Source organism: Empidonax traillii, unplaced genomic scaffold (assembly GCF_003031625.1).
Source record: "Empidonax traillii isolate 1590-97213 ecotype Southwest subspecies unplaced genomic scaffold, ASM303162v1 scaffold475:size860808, whole genome shotgun sequence".
In the NCBI taxonomy this organism is placed as follows: domain Eukaryota; kingdom Metazoa; phylum Chordata; class Aves; order Passeriformes; family Tyrannidae; genus Empidonax; species Empidonax traillii.
The window spans coordinates 576416-601373 of NW_020955668.1; the positions used below are offsets into that span (position 1 = coordinate 576416).

At 40.7% G+C, this 24958-nt stretch overlaps 1 protein-coding gene across 4 annotated transcripts in view; it reads left to right on the top strand.

The window, feature by feature from the left end:
• Positions 1–4311: 4311 nt before the first annotated feature.
• The window catches only part of OGDHL (oxoglutarate dehydrogenase like), a 52712-nt gene continuing 32065 nt past the window's right edge, over positions 4312–24958 (top strand). The window contains exons 1-6 of one of the 4 annotated variants that reach the window (XM_027895926.1): positions 4312–4371; positions 8952–9186; positions 15212–15391; positions 19012–19114; positions 21986–22101; positions 23819–23973. In XM_027895926.1, the coding sequence (XP_027751727.1) occupies positions 8980–9186; positions 15212–15391; positions 19012–19114; positions 21986–22101; positions 23819–23973 (761 nt within the window). In that variant the 5' untranslated portion in view covers positions 4312–4371; positions 8952–8979. Of the gene's footprint in view, positions 4372–4451; positions 4500–8695; positions 8818–8951; positions 9187–15211; positions 15392–19011; positions 19115–21985; positions 22102–23115; positions 23233–23818; positions 23974–24958 lie in introns of those variants that run through there. The other 3 variants (XM_027895925.1, XM_027895924.1, XM_027895927.1) reach the window with 3 other exon arrangements.

The window sequence follows — 24958 nt, forward strand, 5'->3', positions numbered from 1 at the left end:
CAGTGTGATACTGGGACTGATTTTTGTGTCCCTCAGACACCCAGCAGCATGTCTCCTTTGCCATGGGAATTTTATTGTGGGAAGTCAAGGATGTTACTGAAGCTTATGGCCCACAAAGCCAAGGTTTCACCAAGCAAAGGGAACAGGAACAACCCACGTGAAATTACTCACATAAACTTTTCTGCATATGTAATTAATATGCTTCTCCTAAATAGGACTGGGAAGGGGGAAAAGCCTGATAAATTATATGTTGACAAAAAAAGGAAAATAAAAAAGACTGGAGGAAAGCACTGAGATGAGCAGAAATTTGCTGCTGATTCTTTAGGGTCATGGTTTCACCTGTTGACTCTGTAGTAGTAAAACATGTGGAACAAGGCTCTGTAGCTACAACAGAGAAGTTTCCAGGAAAGGATCTGCATTCAATGCAGATATCTCTGCTAGAATAAAAACAAGAGCTGTGGAGCAAACCCAGAGAAGTTTGAATTAGAAATATTCCAGAGGAACTGCCTGGCAGCACTTGGCAATTGTTAGCTGCTGCTAAAAGCATTTTGTTTCCTCTGGAAGATATGGTAGGAACTCCAGGCTGAAAAGTATGTCTACAATTAATATCTTTTCACACTAACAGATGTAAGTGGAGTGCTGACAGCACAGGGTGCTTGACAGCAGGCAGGATGCTGGATGCTGAACAGGGAGGGGATGGCATGTAATGAGAGTGGAGAGTGCTGGGCTGGAAGTGGAAAGGTCTCTGTTACATCCTGGGGGGAGTTTAAGCAAGAATTTGTGGTTAACCCTCCTGTCTGAGTGCATCTAGTAGTAGGGCAGTTATGAGGGGAATGGTCAAGGCAGCTGCAATCAAACTGAGTGACGTACCTGCTGAGGAAAGGCTGCTGAGTTTGGCAGAGGGGATAATCTTGGAGCCTGCCAGATTAATTTCAGAATATTCCAACTGAAAGCGTTACAGAAAAGGGTGAGAAATGTTGTACAAGGAACTGGTGCAAATCCCATCTGGAAGAGTGAGTGTTGTTACTCTGCTACTATGTACAGGGATTAAAAAAGGAATTTTAGCACTTATTTGAAATGTTTATCTAGGATAAGCAGTAAAACCCCCAAAGCCTCCCCTCTGAAAACTGACTGAATCATTTGTTGGAACTGTTTAGTCTAGGGTGCTCTGAGGGTGTTAAGTCTCAATTTTAAATATTAGGCAAGCCTAATGAGCAGAGTGTGTATAACATTCACAGCATTTATTGTTAGGCTCAGAATGGGAGCATGTTTTACAATTTCCAAGTTGCCTCGTTCTAAGGAAAGATGATACTTTAGATTTGAACCTCTATTAGTTTGTAGTCTGCTTGTGTAATAAACTCATAGAGAAAAAAGAGAAATGGAGTTCCTGGCTTGGCTTGAGAGAACTTCTGGTAAACATTGTCTGTAATGGAATTACATTACCAACAACAATGAAGAGTTGCCAAAAATACATAAATGTATCTATCTCAGGGGGGGAAGCTATTAATGAGATTGTCCTTCTATGAGTAATCCTGTACCCAGACCACCTCCTATGAGATTATCCTTTGAAGAAACAAGCCCACTGAGAAGTCCTGCTGTGTTGGAGGGAGTGTTGTGTGGAGCAATTAACCGCAGGAACAGCAATGCTGATTGCAAGCGGCTGATGACCCAGCGAGGAAGATCCACATACCAAAACCAAGCGAAGACAGGAGCAAGGCATGAGAGGGGCATGGAGTACCACACCCTGGAACAAACAGTGGGTCACGTTGTGCCCTCAGTGGGCAACACAGTGAGTTTCTGAAACCAGCTTGGTTCTAGTTTTGTTAATTTGTGCCTAAGAGATAAAGGCAACAGAATTAAGTAAGCAAACATGTTAGATTGACACTGATCTGCTACAGAAAATAAGGATGAATATAAAAATAAATCGCGGGTAGGCAGTGTGTCTCTCAGCACAGCAAACAGTTTTATACCTGACAGCAGAGGGGTGCTGTTGTGACTATCCTGTGCTGTACATTTTATCCAGGCAAGAGTTCTCTAGCACATAACACTTCCTCAGTGTGGAGCTGTCACGAGAATGATGTGAGGCAGGCTGGCACACTTGCTATAAACTGCAGTTTTTCCTAAGTTTTTATTCTACTGATGGACTTCTATTCCAGCCAATTTCAAAGTGTGATAGTTTAGCAGGAAGCAAAGCCAGTGTATGGATCTGCTCCTGGCTGGCAGGTGGGAGAGGTAAGTATACAAGTGGACACATAAGCGGGCAGGTGAATGTGAATTGCAAATGGTAATTGTAAGAATTAAAATGGGAATCACAAGAAAATTGCATATTGTCCATTGTGAGCTCACTGGAGAGCAAATGGAGGAGTGGCAAGAAGGTACTCTGCTCAGGGGGTGCAGATTGGTGGCAGAGTGACTGAAAGCCAGCAGCAGCAAGGCAATTCTTTAGTACAGCAAGAGCTTCTGGGGCAGGCTGGTGGGACAGCCCAGCCACAATAAATACTTGAGAATTTGGGAGCTGCTTCAAAGCCCAACAAGCCAGGATCTTGCTGTTTCAAACATACAAATTTCCATTGTGTGGAAAAAAAAAAAAAAAAAAAAGGCAACATAAATGTGAAACTGGGCAAAGGCTTCAGGGAACAACATAAGTACTTGATATACTGTAATATCTTAGTGTCTACCCAGGTGTCTTTACCCTGTTCACTGCAGTGGTATTCACAGTCAGATTTGACATGTGGGTTTCCCTCTGAAGTGGAGGCGAGGTCTGTGTCTCCTCACTATAATTTTTAATTGAATTTATGCTCAATCAGCATAACATGATTGCTCTAAAGATGGCTTCTGTCTGCTCATAATGAGGTTAAAACTCAATTAGTAATTGCAGCACCTAATAATGTTTCACCACTTGCCAGAAGGCCCAGCCAGCACCTGGCCAGCAGCAGGTACCAGTTCAGCACATCTCTGTGCAGTGGTGATGGGCCACCCTCCCTGGCTGCAGTGAGGGGGGACAGGCCATCCTGCAGGGCCCCCTCCTCCTGCCAAACCTCTCACAATCTGTTCCCTGCACTGAACACTGTATCACAAAAACGTTAACACAACACTGTTCACACCTGTGCTCTGCAGTATTTATCAGTTCCTTGAAGATGCACAGCTGCTAGGGAAACTGCTGAGATGATAATAAGGTTTTTGATGTGAGGATTAAGATTTTTTTTTTCATCTTGAAGAAATTAATTTTACTCTAATCAACAATTGTAACAACCAATAAGCGTCATGAAAATTTGTGTGACCACTAGGCAACAAAGCCCCAGATGAAGCCTGTTGGGTTTGTGTTTCGTCCTAACATTTTTACTTTCCATTTCCATCCCACCTGACCCCGATAAACTCATTTTTCCACTATACCCTTAGCACAAACCAAATTATAGTTCTTTCTCTCTTCCCCCCTTTTAAGGTGTGCACAGTTTTCCCGTTAATCGTACCTTATTATTTACCTGGAAAGTTACCAAACACTGGGATTTGTCATGGTGTCAGTATTTACCTAAAATACCAATTTTAGCGTCTGTATAGACAACTGACCTTGGTTGTATGCAAAGTGTAAGTTGATAGAGAGAAGGTAAATTATAAATATGCCATCTCTGAATTGGGAGAGAAAATGGATAGACATTTGTAATTCAAAGGCATCCAGGAGAAAAGAAAACTTGAAAGGTATAAATAAGAACTCTGCCAGCAAAGGGACATTTGAAATGGTATTGCCTTGCGTTTTGTAATTGGCCACATAACTTGGGACAATAACTCTCCTCTAAGAACCCCTCACACATAGTTCCTGTCATTTTTGTCAAGGTCTACTCCTTTCAGCCTGGTTTATGTACAAATTTTGGAGAGAAGCACATGTGCCTTGGGGGACACTTTACATCTCCTGGGTGAATCTTCCAGGCATTCCTTCACAGGAATGGTGTGAACAACTTGTCCTTTGGATAACCCTTCACAGCGATTCACTTGAACACTCCTGTCGTTACATTTTTAATGAAATTAGTTATATTTTTAACCAAAGCCCTCTGGAGGCGGGGAGTGCCCCTAAACATCTGTCTGGAACACGGACCCACACGGGCGCTGTGGGTTCTGAAGGGGTGAGGGGGTGTGACCAGTGCTGGGTGTGTCAGGGGTGGGGCCATGATTGGGTGTGAGTGGGTGTGTGGGCGTGGCCAGGCGCGGGCGTGTCCGGGGAGGGGGCGGAGCAGTGACTGGGTGTGTCCGGAGGGGGCGTGGCCAGGCGCGGGTGTGTCCGAGGGGCGGGGCCGTGCCCCCCTCGCGCCGGTGCCGGTGCGGCGCGCGCGGCCCCGCCCCGCCGTGACCTCAGCGCGCGCGCCCCACGTGACGCAGGTGCGGCCCCCGCCCCGCCGCTCCCGGTGATCCCGCCCTGCCCTTCCCAGCCCTTCCCTCCCTGCCCTGCCCTGCCCTGCCCTGCCCTTCCCTCCGCGGATGCACCGGAGCCTCCCCCGCCCCCGCAGGTCTGTCCGTGCCGGTGAGGGGCGGGGGGCGGCGGGGCCGGGCCGGGCCTGGCCTGGCCGCGCAGGCCCCCGGGGCCGCTCGCCGTGCGGCTGAGGGGGGGTCGCGCCGCGGCCCGGGGCGCGGGGCGAGCGGGGACAGCCCCTCCTGGCCCGGGCTCTGGGGGTGCCTCGGCCCTGCCGCACTGGGAACGCTCCGGCAGCCCCGCGGGCTGCGGGCCCCGGGGGCGGCCGCAGTAACCGGGACAGCGGGGAAGGACGTGCCCTTGCGGTACGGGGAGGGCAGGAGGGCAAACCCGACCCCTCCCAGAGACTGCCCCCTGCCCTTTCACAGCGCGTTGGGAGCCTGGAGTACCGCGGGGGTGTCATCCCCTCAGTGCCCTGGTGATGTTATCCCTGTGGCGCTGCGGGATGTTGTCCCTTTGGTACCCACCGGAGGCGGTTTTCCCGAGGGGGCCGTAATAAATCCGTTGGTTTCCTGGCAGTGAGATCCCTCCGTTGCCCAAGGTTTGCAGTGTGTGCCTTGTGGCCAATGCGCTGCTCGAAAATTTCCTTCAGGCTAAACTTCTGGATGGAGAATTGTGATTCTCTGTGCAGTGTGGCACATCTGTGCTGGGGGGAGGAGAAACGTTTAGCTCTTGGAGGTTTATATCTGTGAAGCAGCCTTGTTTAATAAGGATGTTCCATATATCCCTAGCTTAAATTATCTGTGACAGACTTTTGGAGAAACTTTATTATCTTCATCCGTTTTTTTCACTGTCAACCTTGTTTTATTAGAATTTTTCAATATCTTAAAAAGTGCTTTAGGAGTGAGTTATATGCAGAATGTAGAGAAAATGACCATGATAGTGGATGAAGGAGTGCTTTTGTGAAATATGGGCCAGGCTTATTAATGGCCACTTCTGCAGAGCATAAAGAATATTTGTTAACATTTGTAGCAGGGCTTCATGTTTGTTAAGAAACTCGGTAAGGTCATTGGCAATTCCAGGAGGATAATGGTTTGTATGTGCAACATATTTATATTTAAAGTGATTTTGTAAATAGCTGGATAAAGACTTCATTATCAGAAGTGCCTTGCTGTTTTCTGCATGCTTCTGTTGCCCTCTAGAAACCTGGACAGAACAGTTCACAAGACTGCCCGTGACATTAGGTCACTTCTAGAACTGGAAGTGCCAAGGTGATAGCTAAGTCGCTGCTTGGGACAGAACAGCTGCAGAAATTTTCAGCTGCTCAGGGCTTTCATTTAATTCCACCATTTTGAGGGTGCTTTGGTGCATTAAATATCATGTTGTTCTTTTGGTTCACTGCTTCTTTCTTATTTTTGACCTCTGGCAGGGATTTAATTAACATCATCCTTTAGGTTGCTCTTGGCTCAGCTTGATTCTGTGCCAATCACAGTTTTCATTTCAGGGTTGGTTTAGGAAGCATAGTGGAGTGGAACAGGTCTAACTATTTCTGACTTCTGCCTGCTGTCCTGTGTGCAGGTTTTTGACTGACAGCCTCAAGGCTGAGTGGGCTGGAATGGTCTATGATCACGCTGGTGGTCTCTGGTTTGTTTAACTGCTGACAGCTGACATCTGTGCTGAAAAGCAGTGTGTGCAACACAAAGAACTAGGAAGAAGTCAGGGTTTTTGAGTCATATTCATCCGTAGTGAAATCTGACTGGAATTAAGCGATTGGTGACTCTGTCCATTCTTGTTTCATACATGTGTAAAAATGGATGCATTACTTTTTCATGAGATAGGAATAGTGTCTGTGGTAACAGTTTTCCTCACCTGTGATCTTTATATCTTCACAGGAGTGACCATAGCTCTTACAGATTGCATATTCAGTAGCTCCAGTTTGAAGTATGGTTCTGACCCCATTTTGAAATTCAAATGGAACTGGAGGGAAGTGACTGGTACCACTTACAAGCTCTTTGTTATATATTATGTCATTTGCATCATTTTCAAATCTCCCTGACAAATTGTTGCTATTCTGCTATGTGTTCTTTACTAAATACTAGAAAAAAGAGCTGCACATTCTTCAGGCAGACATATTATGAAGAAAGAATGTGAAATTACCCCTACTTAAGAAGCTTGCCACTGTAGTATGATAAACTGAGAAAAATGTTCCTCTCATTCTCTTATCTCCCACATCTTTGCAGAGCATTTTGAATGAGGGTAAGTAACCCCTTGGGAATGAGTGTCCGCCCCTGAGGTATTGGGAATGATTGTCCACCCCTGAGGTATCTGTGCAAGAGTTTGGTGATAGAGGGTGAGATTTGCATGCAGTAAGATAGGTAGAGTAATGATTTCTCTTGTGAAGTTGTAAGTGCTGTGGTGACCTCTCTGTTCTCACCGTTATAACATGTTGAAATCTAACCAAGTTATGCAAAATGACATCGTGCATACACAGTGTTACATCTTGAAGAGAATTATATGTGCAGACAGTGTATTATTTCTGTCAGTGCTCTTGCAGTCACTCTGAGCTTTTACAGGACTTAATGTACTTTCAAAATGGTGCTGGTAGTACTTCTGTTCCTACAATTGCCTCGGAGCCCGGATCAGAGAGGGGTGTTGACACAGGAGGAAATTGGTGTCGTAGTAAGCTTTGAATCTGTGAAATGGGAAATGACAAGTGAATATTGGTAGATAGGAAATAATGCTGCTGTGTGGGGATTCAGCATATCAGTAGCCGAACTGTTGCCATTTTGCTGCAAATGCCCAGTGGAGAGAGAAGAGTGTGTGGTTTTGGGGGGTTCATAGGTTTAAGGGAGAATGCTGCCTTGGGAGGATGCTTTCCATGTGTTGGGCACCATGGAGAATGTGGACAAATGCTTGCTTGGAACATTGAGTGAGTGGATGATGGCAGGTGGTGTTAGGAACTACTACTGGGTGAGAGTGAAAAGGCTGCAAAAGTCTTGGAAGTGGAAACCAGGGAATTTGGTGTGATAAAGGAGGAGAGTTCCCTGCTGGGATGATACAGTTCAAGGCAGCAGCTAGGAAAGGTCACCAGCACTTAAAATAGATGTGGAGTTAAAACTGTAATGCCACAGAAGAACAAGGAGTAATACTGTTTTATTTAGTAAGAACCCTTTTTCTTTTTTTCCAAAGACTAATATTAACTTTTTAATCGGAGAATGAAAAATGCAGCTCTTCCCATCCCTTAGAAATTTAGAAGTTTTGTAACCATATATTTTGTTTTTTGAAGCAAGAGGGTAAGAGGAAAAATAGTGAGAAAATAATTTAATGGGATTTATATACAGAAAATGATTACACAGAATTTTTAAGGTATATATTAATTTTTGAATTAGAGATAAAGAAAACTTAACATGTAAAAGGGACATTAAAATGTGTTCTATGACTCAAAATGACAGTGTTGTTTTTAAAACACTTTGAAGTTCACTTGGAAGCTCAGTACCTTTGTTTCTTTTTAGCAACTGTTTAACTGGTCACACCAAACAACAAAAAAACATTGTATTTTATCTTGTGACCAAATAAATTATTTCTCTAGGTGGACAAGAAAACAAATGAGAGACACCTTGGAGTTAAATCTGAATTTTACTTCCTCTTAATTATCCCTCCATATTCTCGTACCTTCCAAATACTTCTAAAGTGAAAAGGAAACTAATTGTTTCTTTCACATTACTGCTATTCCTTTGCAGTTGTAGCAACTGCAGCATTAAGACTGTTCTATTTTGGGACTAGTGTAAGCTGCATTTGGTCATGTTATTTTGAAGGTGAGCTCTGATTCCCTTTGCTAGCACTGCAGCTGATGGTGTTCAGCATTCCCAGGATTCAACTCTTACTGTTTTTCCCTTTGTGTTCAAAATTACAGGGAATCTGCTCTCCTTGTTACAAAACTGGTAAGACTTCACTGGAAGAAACAGATAAATGTTGATAGATAGGAGAACAAGTTACCCTGAGCCTTTTCTTTAGTGTAACACTGATTGAAGGCTAATGTCAATATGAACATGTAACTAATGCTTCTAATTATTTTGTCAGCCCCATTACTCATGACATAAATTTGAGGTAGCAGCTTTTTGTAACCATGGCACCCATGTTTGACACTGCTGGTTGAACCCAACCCAGCTTGACTTGGTAAAAGGTTGCAGCTTTCTGAACAGAGAGACAGCAGTCAGGGTTGCACAGAGCTCCAGAAAAGTCAATGATTAAAAGAGTCATTTGTTCCCAGGGAACCAGGGCTCAGGGCATGCGGTACAAGGGGTGATTGCTTCAGGGCTGGGGGGATGTTATGAGTTACAAAAAGCTGCGAGATGAGGTGTTGATGTGGGGATAGCCATCCGCAGCGATTCCACTGCCCTAGGTCTAACCCTGAGGAGAGCTTCGTGCCTAGGCCTGAGCTTTGTGGAAGAGCTGTAATCATAACCATCAGTTTTCACTGTGAGGCTGAAATGTGTCTGCAATTCATTGTCTCTTTTTCTGATTAAGTTTGGTTTTGTCTTATTAATAGATTTGGATCGTCTGTCTAATAAACGAACATGAGTCATCTGAAATTGCTTGCAGCTGTGCTGAAGTGTCATGGCACTAAACTTCTGGAAAAGCAGAATATAGCCAGAAGGGCATTTTTATGTGGCCAACGGTATCTTTCATCAGGAACCTCAGAACCTTTCCTGAGTGGGGGCAATTCAAGTTACGTGGAGGAAATGTACTATGCATGGCTTGAAAACCCTGAAAGTGTTCATAAGGTAAGTCTAAAACTCACCTTCAAATAATAATACTGGTTTATGTGTGGAATGCCTTTTTTTTTTACTTTTTAACTTGTTTGGTTTTTTTTTTTTTTTAATAAAAAGCTCAGGAAAAGGGCTTGCATGAAATGAAAACTGTGAAATTAATTTCCCCCATATTGATTGTTGTAAGATGTGATATTGCAACTATAAAGGTACAGAGGAGCCACAGGATGGTGTGCTGACAGGAAAGAATGAGAACTCCAGACCAGAAATAGTAAGCTGCTCTGAAACTTTGTTCCTGCATGGAAATGCTCTTCAAGCAGTCTGTTAAGTAACTAGTTTACATCCAGAAGAAGACCCAAGAATAAAATACATATAATTTTTTGGTTTATTTGTAATAAGCTTGTAATCAGAGAGTATGTTATATTTAAATAATGTGTGTTGAATTGGTACTTCCAAGCTGTCTGAAGAAGATGAATGTTTAGTTCCCTTTAGGTAACTGTGGAAGTTGTAACCTTAAAACTGAATCTGAAATTGTCAGAAAATTCTTCTGAAGTATCTTGAAAAGTATTTTGTTTTGTCTCTCTCCCTCTCTATCCAGGCAACATACATTTGTTTCTTTCTTTTTTTTTTTTTTTTCTTTTAACCTTAAATCTATTGCCCAAATCCCCTTTCCTGTGGGCAAAATAGATAGACTTATTTTCTAATAAGCTTTCTGCAGTCAAGGAAGGCTCTGTTATGGTGATACATGTGTACTAACTTAAAAAGCTGATGAGAAGTCTGATAAATTCTAAGACAGAAAAGTGATTTTCTAGGGAAGTAATGTGAATTGTGCCTAAAATGTTTACCATATTGGTTGTCTGTTCCCTTATTCTCGAGGCAGGTAGATCAAAATGTCATTTAGAAGTTGTTGTTCTAAGTTTGATAGTCTATCTACAGTTTGAGGAAGTGATGCAAACTGAGAGGGGAAGTGAAAACAAAAAAGGAGACCAAAAAAGGCAGCTCTGGGTGGGTTTTTGGATGCCGTGTATGAATTTAGTCCTGTTGAAAGCTGACATATGCAGTGACAATGCTGAAGACTGACTGTCATTCACATAGCAGATAGATCCTAGGCCTTTTATGTTATGTCTTAACCTGCAACTGGAGAGACCTTCTCCAGGAGCACCTTCTCTCATCCCATCTGATGTGAGACCTCGTCCCATAACTGCCAGGTGAAGTTCCAACCTGTCTGGAATAGAGTAGCGCATTGTGGGGCTGCACTGAACTAATTCCTGAGAAACCCTCATGATGTGTGGGGGCTGTAGACCCATATCAGCCCTTCTGTACTGAGGACACTGAGGGGATGAACTCATGCATAAGGAGTACGTGTGGTGACATCGCAGTGACATTGTTTTCATTTTATTTACGTTATGTTGGTTCATGGTGGACTTCTTCCTCTTGGAAGAATGAAATTCCTCGTTCAGATCCTTTGCAGTGGAGTGCATTTTGCTGCTGGGAAGCCCTGCAAACCTCTCAGGGGGTGAGAAGTTCCCCTGGGTGAGCACAGCCCAAGTGCCGAGCCCTGCAGCAGCAGCAGCAGCAGCAGCAGCGAGCGGGGCTGTAGCGCTGAGCGCGGGTCCCACCGCTCGGAGCTGGCCAGGGTGCTGAACGAAGGCCCCGCGGAAATTTAGCCCTGCCTGTTGTTTTGCTGGTGCTCGGGAGTTGGTGGAAATGCTCGAAGTCTTGCCGAAAGGCGATCCAATTCGTCTGGCAGTTCAGGCACAGTCTGACGATGGATACTGATGGATGATCGAACCAACTTTGTAGGTTAAACAGTCACAAACAGTGAATTGGCAGAGGAGTGTAAGTGTCCTGGTGGAGGAGGGTGTGGCCTAGAGAGTGGATCCCAGGCAATTCAAGATGCCTTTTTGTCGTGGTTTAACCCCAACTGGCAGCTACGCTCCACGCAGCTGCTCAGTCACCCCCACCAGCAGGACTGGGAGAGAATCAGAAGGATAAAAGTGGGAAAACAAATGGGTTGAGATAAAGATAGTTTAATAGGGAAAATAAAAGCCATGCACGTGAGCAAAGCAAAGCAAGGAATTCATTCAACACTTTCCATGGGCAGGCAGGTGCTCAGCCATCCCCAGGACAGCGGGTTTCCATCATGTGTGTCATGGTGACCTAGGAAGACAAATGCCATCACTCTGAACATCCCCCCTTCCTTGTTCTTTCCCCCAGCTTTATTTGCTGAGCACAGTGTGTTATGGTATGGGATATCCTTTGGGTCAGTTGGGGTCAGCTGTCCTGGCTGTGTTCCCTCCCACCTCTTTGTGCACCCCCAGCTGGTGGGGTGGAGTGAGGAGCGGAAAAGGCCTTGATGCCGTGTAAGTGCTGCTCAGCAGTAACGAAAACATCTCCAGTTTACCAACCCCATTTTCAAATCCAAAACAGACCCAAACCATTTACTGTGCAGAAAATTAACTACCCCAGACCAAACTGACACGATTATAAAAATGTGTGTATTCTTTTCTAGGTTAGCTATATGTAATATACTTACAGCAGTAATGAACCAAAGTAAATTCACTGTGTCCCTGGTTTATGAGGCTTAGAAGAAGAAGGTTGATGGAAATAATGGATTACAGCTAATCTTGCCTAAATAATTAGGTTTTTCTCAGCCTAGAAAAAAAGTGAGGGGGAGAAGAATGTTTCCAATTAATTTTACTTTGTTTCATCAACTTAATTAATTTTTGGTTTCTTGAAATCCATCTGATTTCATCAACTGAAAGCTGTAAGTACCTACTCAAGATTTTTACTGACGGAAATTGTTCAGTTTGGGCTTTTCAACCCTTAGCATTTTTAACCTGCTTTATAAATCCCCCATTTTCTTAAAAATACAGAAAAATTCGTGCCATGATTTTATGATTGTAGACAAGTTGTGAATTTGTCCTTCTACTATGGAAAGGGGTGGAAGTGTTGGGAAATAATATCAAGAGACACTGTGTGGTGTTGGTTATGGTATTAATAATTTGACTCTCTATGGGCCACTCATATTTCAGTGTTTTATTCAGTATGTCCAGCAAAGAGAGCCAGTTTGTGCTAGGGGTTTAGATACAACATTCTGTCTTGTTTTCCTCTTTATATCTTATTTCTCTTCACGTTTCTTCTTCTTGGAGAGCCCCTTTTCAGAGGGGATGTGCCTCCTAGCTTCCTGGCCGATTAGATGGAAAACTTGATTTCCCCTACCCCCCTTTAAAAATAATACTCTATTCACTTTTACTTAGAAACTCCAGTTAATAAAGGCTCCCCTAATAATTTCCCTCTCAGAAGATTTGGCTGGGCATGTTCTTCTTCCCATGTGTGCTTATTTAAAACTGTTTGAAATATGGCTGTCACATTCCAATGAGCATGTTCCGTGTTTCTAAGAATCTCTCTGTTCTATGTATATTGTGGTTGTATTTCAAGGAATCTGCATGTATATACATAGGAGCTTTTATTCTTTGTGCAAATCCATTCCTGATGATTACCTGCTTTTCCTTGTCTTTTGAATTTCCCGTCCTTAGGGTAGCCAAAACAACGATCAGAATAAAATGACGTGGTCTCTGAAAAAGGCATCATTATTTCTCCTTGAAGCTTGGTGTCAGGGCCATAGATCATAAGAGAGAAGCTTGACAAGGCTCAGTTATTACTATCACAAGATTAATTACAAAACTGCATGGCTGGATATGGAGTACATAATGCCTACCATGTTCTTGTGCATGCAGCCACTCTACTGTGAGTGTGTAATCTCTTCCTTGGCTTATGTACTAGGAAAAAGTGTGGGGGCTTTGTTTTGTTTTGACTTCATTTTATTTATTTTCTTCTTTAAGTGAGTGATGCTCAGTGTGTGTCTTTTAAGGCTTTACTGTCGTCGCTGCAGTTGATAAATATTGTGATGTCATTAGGAAAAAAACAAACCATCAGGATAACGAATATGTTACTTCTTATTCTAAGTGCAACGCTGTTTATTATATGAGAGTAGAATGTTGCCACTGAATCACTTGAATGGTGTTATATTACTTGAAAAAATAATGGTTAACTACAATATAGATTTGCTGACAGAAGGGAAAAAAAAAGAATGTATCATCTATTACTATAGTAAGATTATTTTTTTGCAGATGTATTTTTTGTTTTAAGTCTCCTCTACCATTTTCTTGAAGAACTTTACTAATTTAATTGAGAAGCTGCAGGTTTGCTGTGAGACCATGCTGGTCTTCTGTCTGTTCAGTCACATGGCAAATGCTGTTGCCAAAGACTGACATTGATACACAGGACTTGAAGACTATAATCTGGTATCAATCTTGAAAGACACTATAGAAATTTGCAAAGGCTTTGATGGATGTGTATCTAGAAAAAACTAATTTTCTGTAGCCAAATGATGTATTTTCCCTCCCCTCTGATTAAATGTCAAGCCTGCCCAACAAATCAATAAGTTCAAAAATGTGATAGGAAAAAATAGTATAGGTTCTTTCTGTCCCAGCTGGCTGCATCTTCAGACGTAAACATGTTCTTTGTATTTGTGAGTTTGCATGAAGAAAGGGTCCTGTGCTGATTCTCCTTAAACAGGTCACTTGTTGGGCAAGTCTATTTGGGTTTTGTTTGCAACTCTCTCAGCAGACCACTTGTCTAAAAACATATTCAGTTGTTGTGGGACTGTGCTGTGATAACTTTTACATATAAATGAAAATGAGTCCCCTCCATTTCTATAACTTGAACTTGAAAGTTTGGATGATGTTTAGCTCTTTTATGCTTCTCCTCTCATGGTGTTTCTGAACACCTTAAATCTTGCAGAAATTTCAATGTGAAGATCTTTTGTTAATGAAAACATGATTTTATAAATGTTTGTCTGTTATGCCATGTTTGAACTACATTATTTTGATTCTGTTGTGTGTTCTGCAATGAATATATTAAGTAATCTTTTTAAAATAAACTCCCTGGGCTACTTTGTGTCTTTTCTAGCACTTGGTTCCTTGAAATATGTTAGTTTGAAGCTCACAGCCAGAGCAAATAACGTGCACTGCACAAAATTAAATTTATATCAGTTCTTCTATTCCAGTTGCAAAGATTTTAGAGTTTGAAATGGCTTCCTTTTTTTTTTTCAGAAATTAACCAGCTGAGGGAAGTGTTTTATGACCTTTCATTAACTTGTATGGCAGCTGTACACTGGGCACAAGTATTGCTTAGTTGCGTGCTACTGCAGACTTCCTTCTTTGTTGAGTACAAACATCTCAGATGTTTTATCCCATATCTCTGTTAGCATTCATATATATAATACCATTCTAACCTGGGCCAGTCACCACCTCATTAGAATGGAAGCAATTCAGGAAAATGAGATCTGGGCATATGTGAGTGAAGTAACTTGTGTAAAAGCACAGATGGAAATAAAAGGATCTTTTGCTTCTTGTGGTTCAGATTCTGAAATAAGTACCCTTCTAAAGTTATGACTTGGACCTGGAACAAGGTCTATAATTTCTTTCATAGTAAGGTGACCTAAGCTGGTGAGGAGGGGGTCTTAGAACAAAAGCCTCACTCAAAAAGACTTTAATTGCTTTTCTTCAAGAAAAACCCTTAAGAACTGATTCTGATACAGTGTATTCAGTTATGAATTACAGAATTCGTAAATTCTATAAGTATCATGAAAGGAATGGATTAATTTCATTTATTAAGGTTCTTTGTTTTGTAGTCTTGATAGCTCTTTACCAGCCACATAATATCCTACCCATTCCTGGATGCCTGAATAAATAGCACAGTTAAAAAGAGATGTATGAATGGATAACGTATGAAGATGTTTTGCACTCATACATGCTGGAGAGTTTTCCACTGAGCTGGGAGGAAAAGGGCTCTATGTAAATGACACACACAGTTGCTACCGAGATTTGGACATGTCAGTGCTCTCTTTTTGCTGGTAATTCGTGGTACTTAACACTGCAATGTGGTGCTTTTGCATCTTGAAGGACCTGCTTTTGGCTGAGACTTCTGTTTGAGGTAACAGATTTTCCTTCTTCCTCTCTGTACACGTGTCCAGTCCTGGGATTTGTTTTTTCGAAATGCTAATGTTGGCCAAGCACATGATCCCCATCTGCCAGAGCAGCTGGAAAGAAAAGCATCATTTCTTCAGAGCCATGGCCTGGCCCAGACACCGGGTAAAGCTGAAAAGGTTGTTGAAGATCACCTTGCTGTGCAATCTTTGATAAGAGCATACCAGGTAAGTGTACTTTGGGGGGAGATGTGGGAGGGCCTCTCCTTTGCAAACAATGTTTTTCTCCCTTTTTATGTTCTTGTTTGTCTTCTGGGCCTAACTACTGTCTTTCTTCTGATCCAGAATATCTTGAACTAGACAGCTTTTTATTTCCTGCACAGTGTCTAAATGCGGACGTGCTGGATTCAGACTGGAGTGACCCTCTGGTTTAGCAAACTCATTATCCGTATTACCTGCAGACCTGTTGTTGGTCATCTGATTTAGCCTGGAAGCACTTTATGGAGATAGTTGTTTGTGAAAGGGAACACGAGAAGCACTTTATGGAGATAGTTGTTTGTGAAAGGGAACACGAATCTCTTGGGTTTTGTCCCTTTACCAGGAGCAGGAGCCAAATAAGTCAAAGCTTAGCCTTTGCTATTCTTACTGCTCCCTGGACTGTATTAAGATTTTCTGTGTGTGTGTCTCTGATTCGGGAAGTTGCCTGACCAAACTGCAAAGCCACATTATCTGAAATAACTGTGCTTCATGTGAAGGGAGTTTTCCTGTGTGTACTGGTACTAGTGAATCTCTGGATGTGTGCAGTGAGATAAGGATGCTCCCCTCTCTTCAACAGCAAACTTTTCCATGATCCAAGTCTTCCCCTCTGGGGAAGCTTTTATCACAGCTCTAAATGTTACTTTTTGTAAGAAAAGATGAAATGTATTGCCTTCTCTTACATTTAGGGTGAAGTTTGAGATTCCTGATTTGAGCAGGATTATAGGTAAAAAGAGAAAGGAGAAATGATGAATTAACCAGAAGCTGAATTTTGGAAGGCTGGCAGAGTTTGGGTCAGCTTTGGTGGATTTATTTTAGAGAGCTGTTCATCAAAGCTGACTTTGTTTCACACTCAAATCTTTACCCCTTATATTAATTTAAGAAATTAGGTCTAATATCATTATTTTTCCTCTAAATGAAGAAGGATTTTGGAAACAGGGCAGTGGTTTTGGTTACATGTTTTCTAGATGTAAAACAAGTTTAAATATTTTTATTTAGACTTCTATTTAGTATTTTAATTTCAATAAAAGACTTAAAAACAATGTAAAACAAAACAAAGAAACCCAACCCCGAAAACCAGATCTATGTCGAGCAAAATATTTCCATTTGATTTTTATTTTTTAAGTGTGTAACTTCCCAAGACCTTTTCTACAGTTTGACTTGAGCAGATCTGTTCTGCCCTGCCTTAAGAATTTTAACTCCTGTTTGATGTCATCAGAGAATAGAAGAGGAACTTCTTGAAAGCCTTTTTTTGCACACATCTCATTGTCACCTTTGAGTTGGAAATGTGTTGTAAAAGAGTATAAATGTTTGTGAATATAAAGAATATATGAAATTTGCTTAGAAATAGGTGTGTAGAAAACGACCACTTTTGCTTGCAGTAAAAAATTGGTGAAGAATTAGAGAGCATTGGAGAATGTGTGGCTGCTTTGACATGATGTACTTGAAAATAGTTCGGGGATTGCCATTTTGTTCGCTGTATTTGAAAGAGTGTGCTGTCCAAGTCAAGAGATGGAACAGAAATGTCTGTGTAAATGGCAGGCACCTATGTGTCTGCAGCAAACAATCAAAGAGGATTGCCTAAGGCAACTGTCTGTTTTTTAAAAGGTATTTAATACCCTCTCAATTCAGTGTTGAAGGGGTTTGATAATTTGTGACCTTCCTTTGCCTGATAATGAAGTGAAATGGAGAAAGATACAGGATTTTCATTTCTCAAACCTGTCAGTGTTTTATGGTTTTTGTGGCAAACTGCTTTGTGGTCTGCTGAGCTGGACTTCTGAGAAGGCAGATAATCTATTGCTTTTTCTAATGTAGAGCACTGGGCACACTGAAACAAGGATTTCCAGTGAAATATGTGCGCTTAACAAAAGCGCGTCTAGAAAAATTGATTTCTTGAGTCTGCTTTTATTTTGGGGTGGGTTTTTTTGTTTTGGTTTGGTTTTTATTGTTTGTTTGCCTTCTTTATTTTTTTGCATTTTAAGGTGTGATTTCAGGTAGTCTGTACTTTCATTTAGTCGAAGTTATGGCAGTTGATGAAAATTCTTTATGCATGTATTTCCACAAGGCTGATTCCCAATTTTTGCAGATGTTTCCATTTCCTGTATCCAGTGAAAGTAGTAGAAGTTATTAAGAATAGCTTGATCTTGAGGAAAATACTGTCATTTAGTTAAAGACCAGTCTGCTCCTGGAGTGTAATATGGCACATCACTTTACTGATTTGCTCTTTTTTGGGTTTTGACATTTTTGCTGGTCCTATTCCTCTTCCTATTAATACTACAGAGCAGATGTATTTAAGGAGGCGAATTCTTTCCCGTTGATGATGCTTGGAGACAGAATTGTTTGCTTTGTTCCAGTCAGATAGACTTAGTGCTGCTGTATACAGTCAGATGGCACAGATGATGCCATGGGCATCATTTGGCCTGTCAGAGTTTTATTACTGGTGATTCATGAGATGCAAAGAATTGAAGAAGTCGGGCTGAATTTACAGGTCTGGTTGTTCTGGAAAAGGTGCTGCATTTCTGGTTTTTAATGACTGGAAACCATTTTGTTATGAACTCTCCTGCAAATATAGAATATTTGGATCAATCATACTCTATTACTGTGGGATGCACTTCACTATGAATAATACAGTTTGTAATTTCTTTTTTTTAAGGGCCAGTTAGGATACTAAGAGTGAGAATTAAATTCTACTTAAGTGATCCTAATTTGTCATTAAAATGAAAAAAATTAAGGAGAAAATATTCATATATTCATCTATACAAGGCTTTTAATGAGTTAATTTGGCATATGAGAGTCACATGTAAGAGACCTATTAAAAATTGTTTTATATTTGTGGCTCTATTGGATCAGTTAGTTATTTTTTCTGTAGCAATGTTATATGATAATGTAAGGCACGAGTTTATAGCAACTTATGGCATGCATTGACACCAGTTATGCTGATAACTGAAAGCTGGCTAAATTCCCCACTCAATTTGTGTTGTTTTGTGTCTTGAATGTCAGTTTTATTACAGATAAAATTTCCAATATTTCACAGTTGAAAATGGATGCTATCAGATGCTATCTGATGAAGAGCAGAGTTTAGGAAGAGCAATTCTTTCGCTACCAACATAAACTACTTCAGCACCAATCAGTGTTTTAGGTCAGCAGTGCTGTATTTTAGTATTCTGCAGGTTCAGAAAGGAAGATTCAGGGAGAAATATAAAATGACTGAATTGGCAAATGGTAAGATCTGTAGACTAGTAACAGTTTGTTAATTTTGCTCAGAGGTTGACAGTAATCTTTAATAGCTTTCTTCACTTAAACTTCAGCATAATCCCAGTTGACTTGTGTGTGAGACAAAACAAATGTTATGTTCTAATGGGTATTCATTAATTTTTAATACAGGTAGTATATGTAGCCAGTGATATAATGCTTATTTTTTGTTCTTATGGGAAAACTTGGGAAATAAGTGACCTTCTCATCACATAAATGGTGTTTGCTCATTTGACCTAATGGCTGAGATATATACTGTGGAGAGATATCAGTGAATTTTTCCCTTTCTCTGACTTTTGTTAGTGTGATTTCATTTTTCTCTTGCTTTCCTCCATTTTCAGATCCGTGGTCATCACGTGGCTCAGCTGGATCCCCTTGGAATTCTGGATGCAGACCTGGATTCGTTTATTCCATCTGACCTAATTACTACAATCGATAAGCTTGGTGTGTATGTCTGGCTGCCTTCTTATTTGCAGTGGTCATTTTGCTCTTGCGTCCCATTGGGCTGAGGTGATTGAATAAGACATTTCACAGAATCATAGAAAGGATTGGGTTGAGAGGGGCCTTAAAGATCATCTAGTTCCAGCCCCGCTCCATGGGCAGGGATGCCACATTTCAAGGAACCTTCTACCTTTTCTGCTTGCTGGTATCACGAAGTAGTGCCTTTGAGTATCTGTAAGGGGGCTAAAATTTCAGGACTATGGAATTTCTACTCTGAAGATCACAGGTGAGATTCCTGTGAATTCATCCCTTGATGAATGATGATTATAAGCACTCTATAAAACCCCTAAATCTTGTCTTTTTGAACCACACCGGAAATTAATACTAATCAATACATTAGGCCAAGACTCTGGTAATCTAAATTACTCTTACACCATTATGTTTGATATATGCTTGAACTGGGAACATCTGAAGGCCAGTCAATAGGGAAAACAAGCAATAAATAAAACATTGGACAAGGGACTTAGGGAAAAATTTCATACCAGATTTGGATTCTAGTGTCTGATACTTATTCCATCTGTATATCTTGAAGAAGTCTATTTGAAGTTATCAGAAGAAAAGATGGAAAGCGTAGAATTCTTTGCTTGTGGGTATAATCCTGTGGTGATCACTTCAGTTTACTGCTGGAAGAGTGTAGTGCACAAGGGTCTGCCTTTGCAAAGGTGGTTCTGGTGGCTCGGAGGGCACATCTCAGAAATTGCACTGATCAATTTCTTCGCCTTTCTCTGCTTGAATAAAAAAACACCTCATTGATTTTTCTCTGCTCTTCAATCTACCTGGTTTGTTTAAAATGTGGTTTTCTACTTGATGAAGACACTGAATCAATTTTTCTTTGATGTGTTGGGAAGCTTTTCAGACCAGACATAAAACATAGTGCAAGCAGTAGATAAAGCACGTTCTGCTTAATTTTACTGTAAGCTCATCTACTGCCTCGTTGCTGCTGTGCTTTCTATTTCTGGTGGTGGGGAAAGAAGCAGTTCTGATCATATAAAGGCAGTAGAGAGCATAAGACTGTAAATTGAGAAGTGCTTACACAAATTGGGTGTTCTCTCTGAAGTTTGTCAGTTTTAATTAAAGGAAAGTACCTGCTAGAAAATACATTAGACATTTACTGAGTGAATATAGTTTGGAGCACGGGTCAGAGCCAGCACGTCAGTGCACATTTCTTTAGACTCCAAAGATAGGTTAGTACAGAATGTTGTGACTGGTCAGAAGGCATCATATTGAAGCCCTTGTGCCCATAGGCAAAATATGTGAGACCTCTGAATGAGATGTCTCTGAGAGAGTACCTAAAGTGATTTCAGTTTTTAAGGGCAAACCAAATTTCTACTCTAGTCTTGGCACAGGAAAAAAGAGGAGGGTCTCAAATGTTGCCTATCCTTGAATGTTCCATGTAGGAAACTTATGAAAGGTCTCTGCCAGTGAAGAAGGTATTTTAGTGTTTGATTTTTTTCTGTGCATTTTCTTTGCCCTATCTTCTGGTTTCATTTTGAGAAACCTTGTGGTAAGAAGTTTCTTCGGAGAATTGCTTCTGAAAATGCAGGTAGTCACAGATGTACCTACTGCCTGATTTGAGTTACAGAATTGCTTTCAGGATTTCAGTAAGGTTGTATCTCTTTAAACATGAGGTGATGCTTCAGTAAATATGTGGTGCTGCAGTACAAAGCACAGATGTTCTGTGTGTGCCCAGATCACTCCTGTATGTGTTCTGGTTTATGCATGATAGAACATGAAGGGCCTGTGAAGTCTAAGGGAAAGTCAGCAAAGGAAAAAAACACACTACCAGTTAGCACTGCTTTGTTTCAAATGACACTAAAGCCCCTGTCAGTCCCTGTGTCCCTATACCTTCCTGCTGGGAAAACACCTCTTACAGTACCAAGAAGGAGAAGTAGTGGGACCTGCCCTTTTTTTTTTGGTCACTCCAGGTTTGAAATTTTAATATATTATTAAAATTGTTACTAAAACCAAAATGAATATTTTAAAATACGTTATTTTTAAAGCACAGAATGTATTATTTACTGACAGTGCTGTATAGTAAAAGTGGTGGCAATGCAGTCCTGTGGCCTGACTTCAACTCTAAATGCTAAGTTATGTTATTATTTCATCTTTAAATTGATGCTTCATTTTCATCTTCGAAAAAATCACTTAGTAGGGAATAGGGAGCACTATTCTGTATTGATTTAAGAGTCGTGTGCAGGCTGTCTTATCAGTGTTAAAATGCATGTCTGCAGCTTATCTGCAACCAAGATAAAGAGTTCCAAGTTAAAAAGAAGCTGGTTTTAATTTTTAAAATATTTTCACACATGCACACACACATAACCATTGAGATTAGCTCAGCTGGTTGGAGCGCAGTGCTAAGGTTGCAGGTTCAATCCATGTACAGGCCATTCACTTAAGAGTTGGACTTCTTTTTGTTTGTTAGAAATCCCAATCATTACAGTTAGTTGTTCTACTGAACAGTGAACTGCAAGATATAGTGTGGAGAATCAATGGCATATGTGCTAATGTGCTAAAATATAAAAAAGGTTTTGGGTGACTTTAAGTTCAGTTGTTTTATCTGAGCATTTAAGAAAGAATGAATTATATTTCTAATCAAACGATGCCTATTTAATTAAAACATTAATTTTAAAATCCAGACTAAAGTGCATTTTAGTAATGGATAACCTTCAAAATATTCACATTTTCAATTTTTATTCTGGTACGTTCTTTCTTTATATTGTTTTATTAAACATAATTGCCATGATTTGAAAAACAGTGACGGTTTCTTTTTTGTCTCCTGCCCTGCTCTGCAAATCAATGATGTACCTGTTGTAGGATTTTATGGTTTGCATGAATCAGATTTGGACAAAGTCTTTCAGCTGCCAACAACCACCTTCATAGGAGGAAATGAGAACAGTCTTTCTTTACGAGAGATCATCAAACGCCTGGAGGTCAGTGGGACATTTTTGAATTTGTGATTGTTTTCATCCAGACCGAAGTGAACTCCTTCCACTTGTCAGTCACAAAAAACCTTATATTTGTCAGTTATTAATACAGCATGTATAGAATTCAGATGATACAAAAAATAACCTTTGTACTGTTTCTAGAAGTAGGAGCACCTTTGGGTTCACTACCAGGATATCTGGAATACACAGATTAAGGATGAGTATAAAAGAGGTGAATATGGTAGAATACTAATTTGAGCCCTCGCTTTGTCAAGAACTGATACTGCTTTAAAAGAGTAGAGCCTTTGGAAATTGTCTTTTAAGTGTCAGACCACAGGTGAAACAGCTCTGTATACAGTGCTCAGGATGTTCAGAGGTTGCCCTCAGATCCCCAAATTTAGTGAGACTTTTACTTGACATAAAATGTGAAGGCTGGGTACCAAATTCATGAAAGCCCAGCTGCAGCTTATGGACAGTGATTTCCTTATTTTCCATCCCAAATCATTCTTGTAGAGTTTCGTTCCTGAGAGGTGATGAAAGGTTTATGCCACAGGAAGTCATCAAAGCTGAAATAATTTAAAACAAAACTAATTTGAAGGAATCAATATCATTAGAGGAGAACTCCAAATAGCAAAACAGCAAGCAGGAATGGTGATGAATTTGCAGACTGCAGAGTGTCTTGGTGCTGGATATCCTCAGTTGTTTGACTTTTACATTGGCTTAGCTGAAGCTTGGTAAATTGTTAACATGTTATCTCTGTTGTGCATTTGAGCTCTATATTTGGGGTTTTTCTGGGTTTTGTACTTCTAGCTTATCTGTGTAGCAATTTTCAAGAGATAGTCCTTAAAATTGCAATGTGCAAATAAATGGACAAAATCAATAGCAAAATTTAAAAGCCACAAGGAGCTGATTTGTGTTAAGGAGGGAGAACTCTCTGGTTTCCTCGTCTCTCTAGAGCTCTGGATTTTTATTTTTTTTTAAATTGAAGTTAACATTCAGTTCCTTTTTAGAGGCTGTCTGTATAAGTGATTTTGAACCTCTCTGTTCAGAGTGGTTTTTTCTTAAACTCTCACTAGGTTTTACTTCTGTTGACTTTTATTTTGGAAACATTTTTTCCGATGAAACAGTCTTTATAGGGTAAGAAAAAGAAAATTTAAAAAATGAACAAGGGGATATAATTTCAATTGTGTCATTGCATTTCTCCCTGCCCTTTCTCTGCTCTCAGCTGCTTGGGTTCTTTTTCAGATTTCCAGGTTCCTGAAACTCAACACTTATCAGATAATTTGCATGAGACTTCATACCTGTCTTCTCACTGTCTTTATTGCTTGATTTCAGGTGACATTTAAAAAAGGCAGGGTAAATTTTGGTAAATTACTGGAAATCTTTGCCGGTGTATCTAAAGAAAAGACTGTACTATGACTGTAAGAACAGTACTCAGTTAGGTGAAACGTTCCAGTTAAGGTGGGTTTATTGGCCTGCTTTGAATAGATCACCAAATGAGAATCTTCCAGTTTCAAAATTTTGTTACTTTGTAGAGAAAGCTTTGAGGCACAAAACTAGGTTCAGTAAAATAATTTATTCACCTTTAGAATTACTGCGGGGAAGAGGAAGATGACAATATAGCTTTCGGAAGAGTAACAGAGAACATAAATTACAAAATGTATTTGTTTCTTCGTGGCCCATTAGCTCCTAAAGCTTCTCTGTTGGTGTTTTCATTTCCTAGAATACCTACTGCCAGCACATTGGCTTGGAGTTCATGTTCATCAATGATGTGGAGCAGTGCCAGTGGATCCGGCAGAAGTTTGAGACGCCGGGAGTTATGAAGTTTACTAATGAGGAAAAAAGGACTTTGTTGGCCAGGCTGGTGCGCTCCATGAGGTACTGGGGTGGTGCTGGGAAACTGCTCTGTGGCTGCTGGGTGGGAGCTGGTACCATCTGTAAACTGCTGAGGTGAATGAGTCAGTGAAATCTGGAGCCCACGTGGGTGCAGTTAATCTGGCTGCAATGTCAAAGGAAAGTGTGTGCTGTAAGGTGTGTCAGGGTCTGTGTTGTGACTTTTAGGATTCCATTATCTTAAAAGGCAGGTTGTGTTCTGTAACCCTTGTCCAGCCCTTAGTGGCATATCTGGCAATGTTTTCATTGGCTTGAGGAAGTAAAATGGGAAAAAGTTGTTTCAACAGACAAGTAATATAGATCTGTGGTAAAGATTTGTATCCTGTTTCAGAAAATAGGTGTCAGAACAATGTTGGAATGTTATTTCAAGTCCTGTTTCTGCCCTTTTCCTTTTGGGATGTGCCCAGATGTGCAGCACTGTTGCCTGACCTGGCAGCAGCAGTTTTAGTCTCTGCAATGTAAGAAAGCACATATGGAAACAGCTTATTGATTGCTTCCATTGTGGCTACTTGTGTGGAAATAGTGTGATCCCAGAGACTGAATTATCCTCTTATCCTTAGAACAAGACTTCTCAGGCACAAGATTCATTCCAGCTTTTACAATCTGAAACAGTTTGCATGTCCTTTGATAAAAGCAAGTGCCAGAGATTTATAAAGGCGCATTTTTTTGTTAAGCTTCCATGTTCAAAGACATAAAAGTGAAGTGCTCATTGGAGGTGTCAAAAGATATTTTTTCCAGGTGTTTTGTTAGCCAATATTATAGCAAGATGGTATGTTCACTTAAAAGTTTCATTTAAACAGAAATAAAAATGTAACTTAATGGTCAAGTGAATATTACACTTGAGTAAGTTTGTTTGTTGTTTAACAGGTGCTCAGTATGAACCACTTCTATTTAAGACAAGAATTTGTGCTTTTATTCCTGCCTGAACTGTGGAAAGATCTGGGGTTTCTAGTAGGATGAAGGAGCCGAA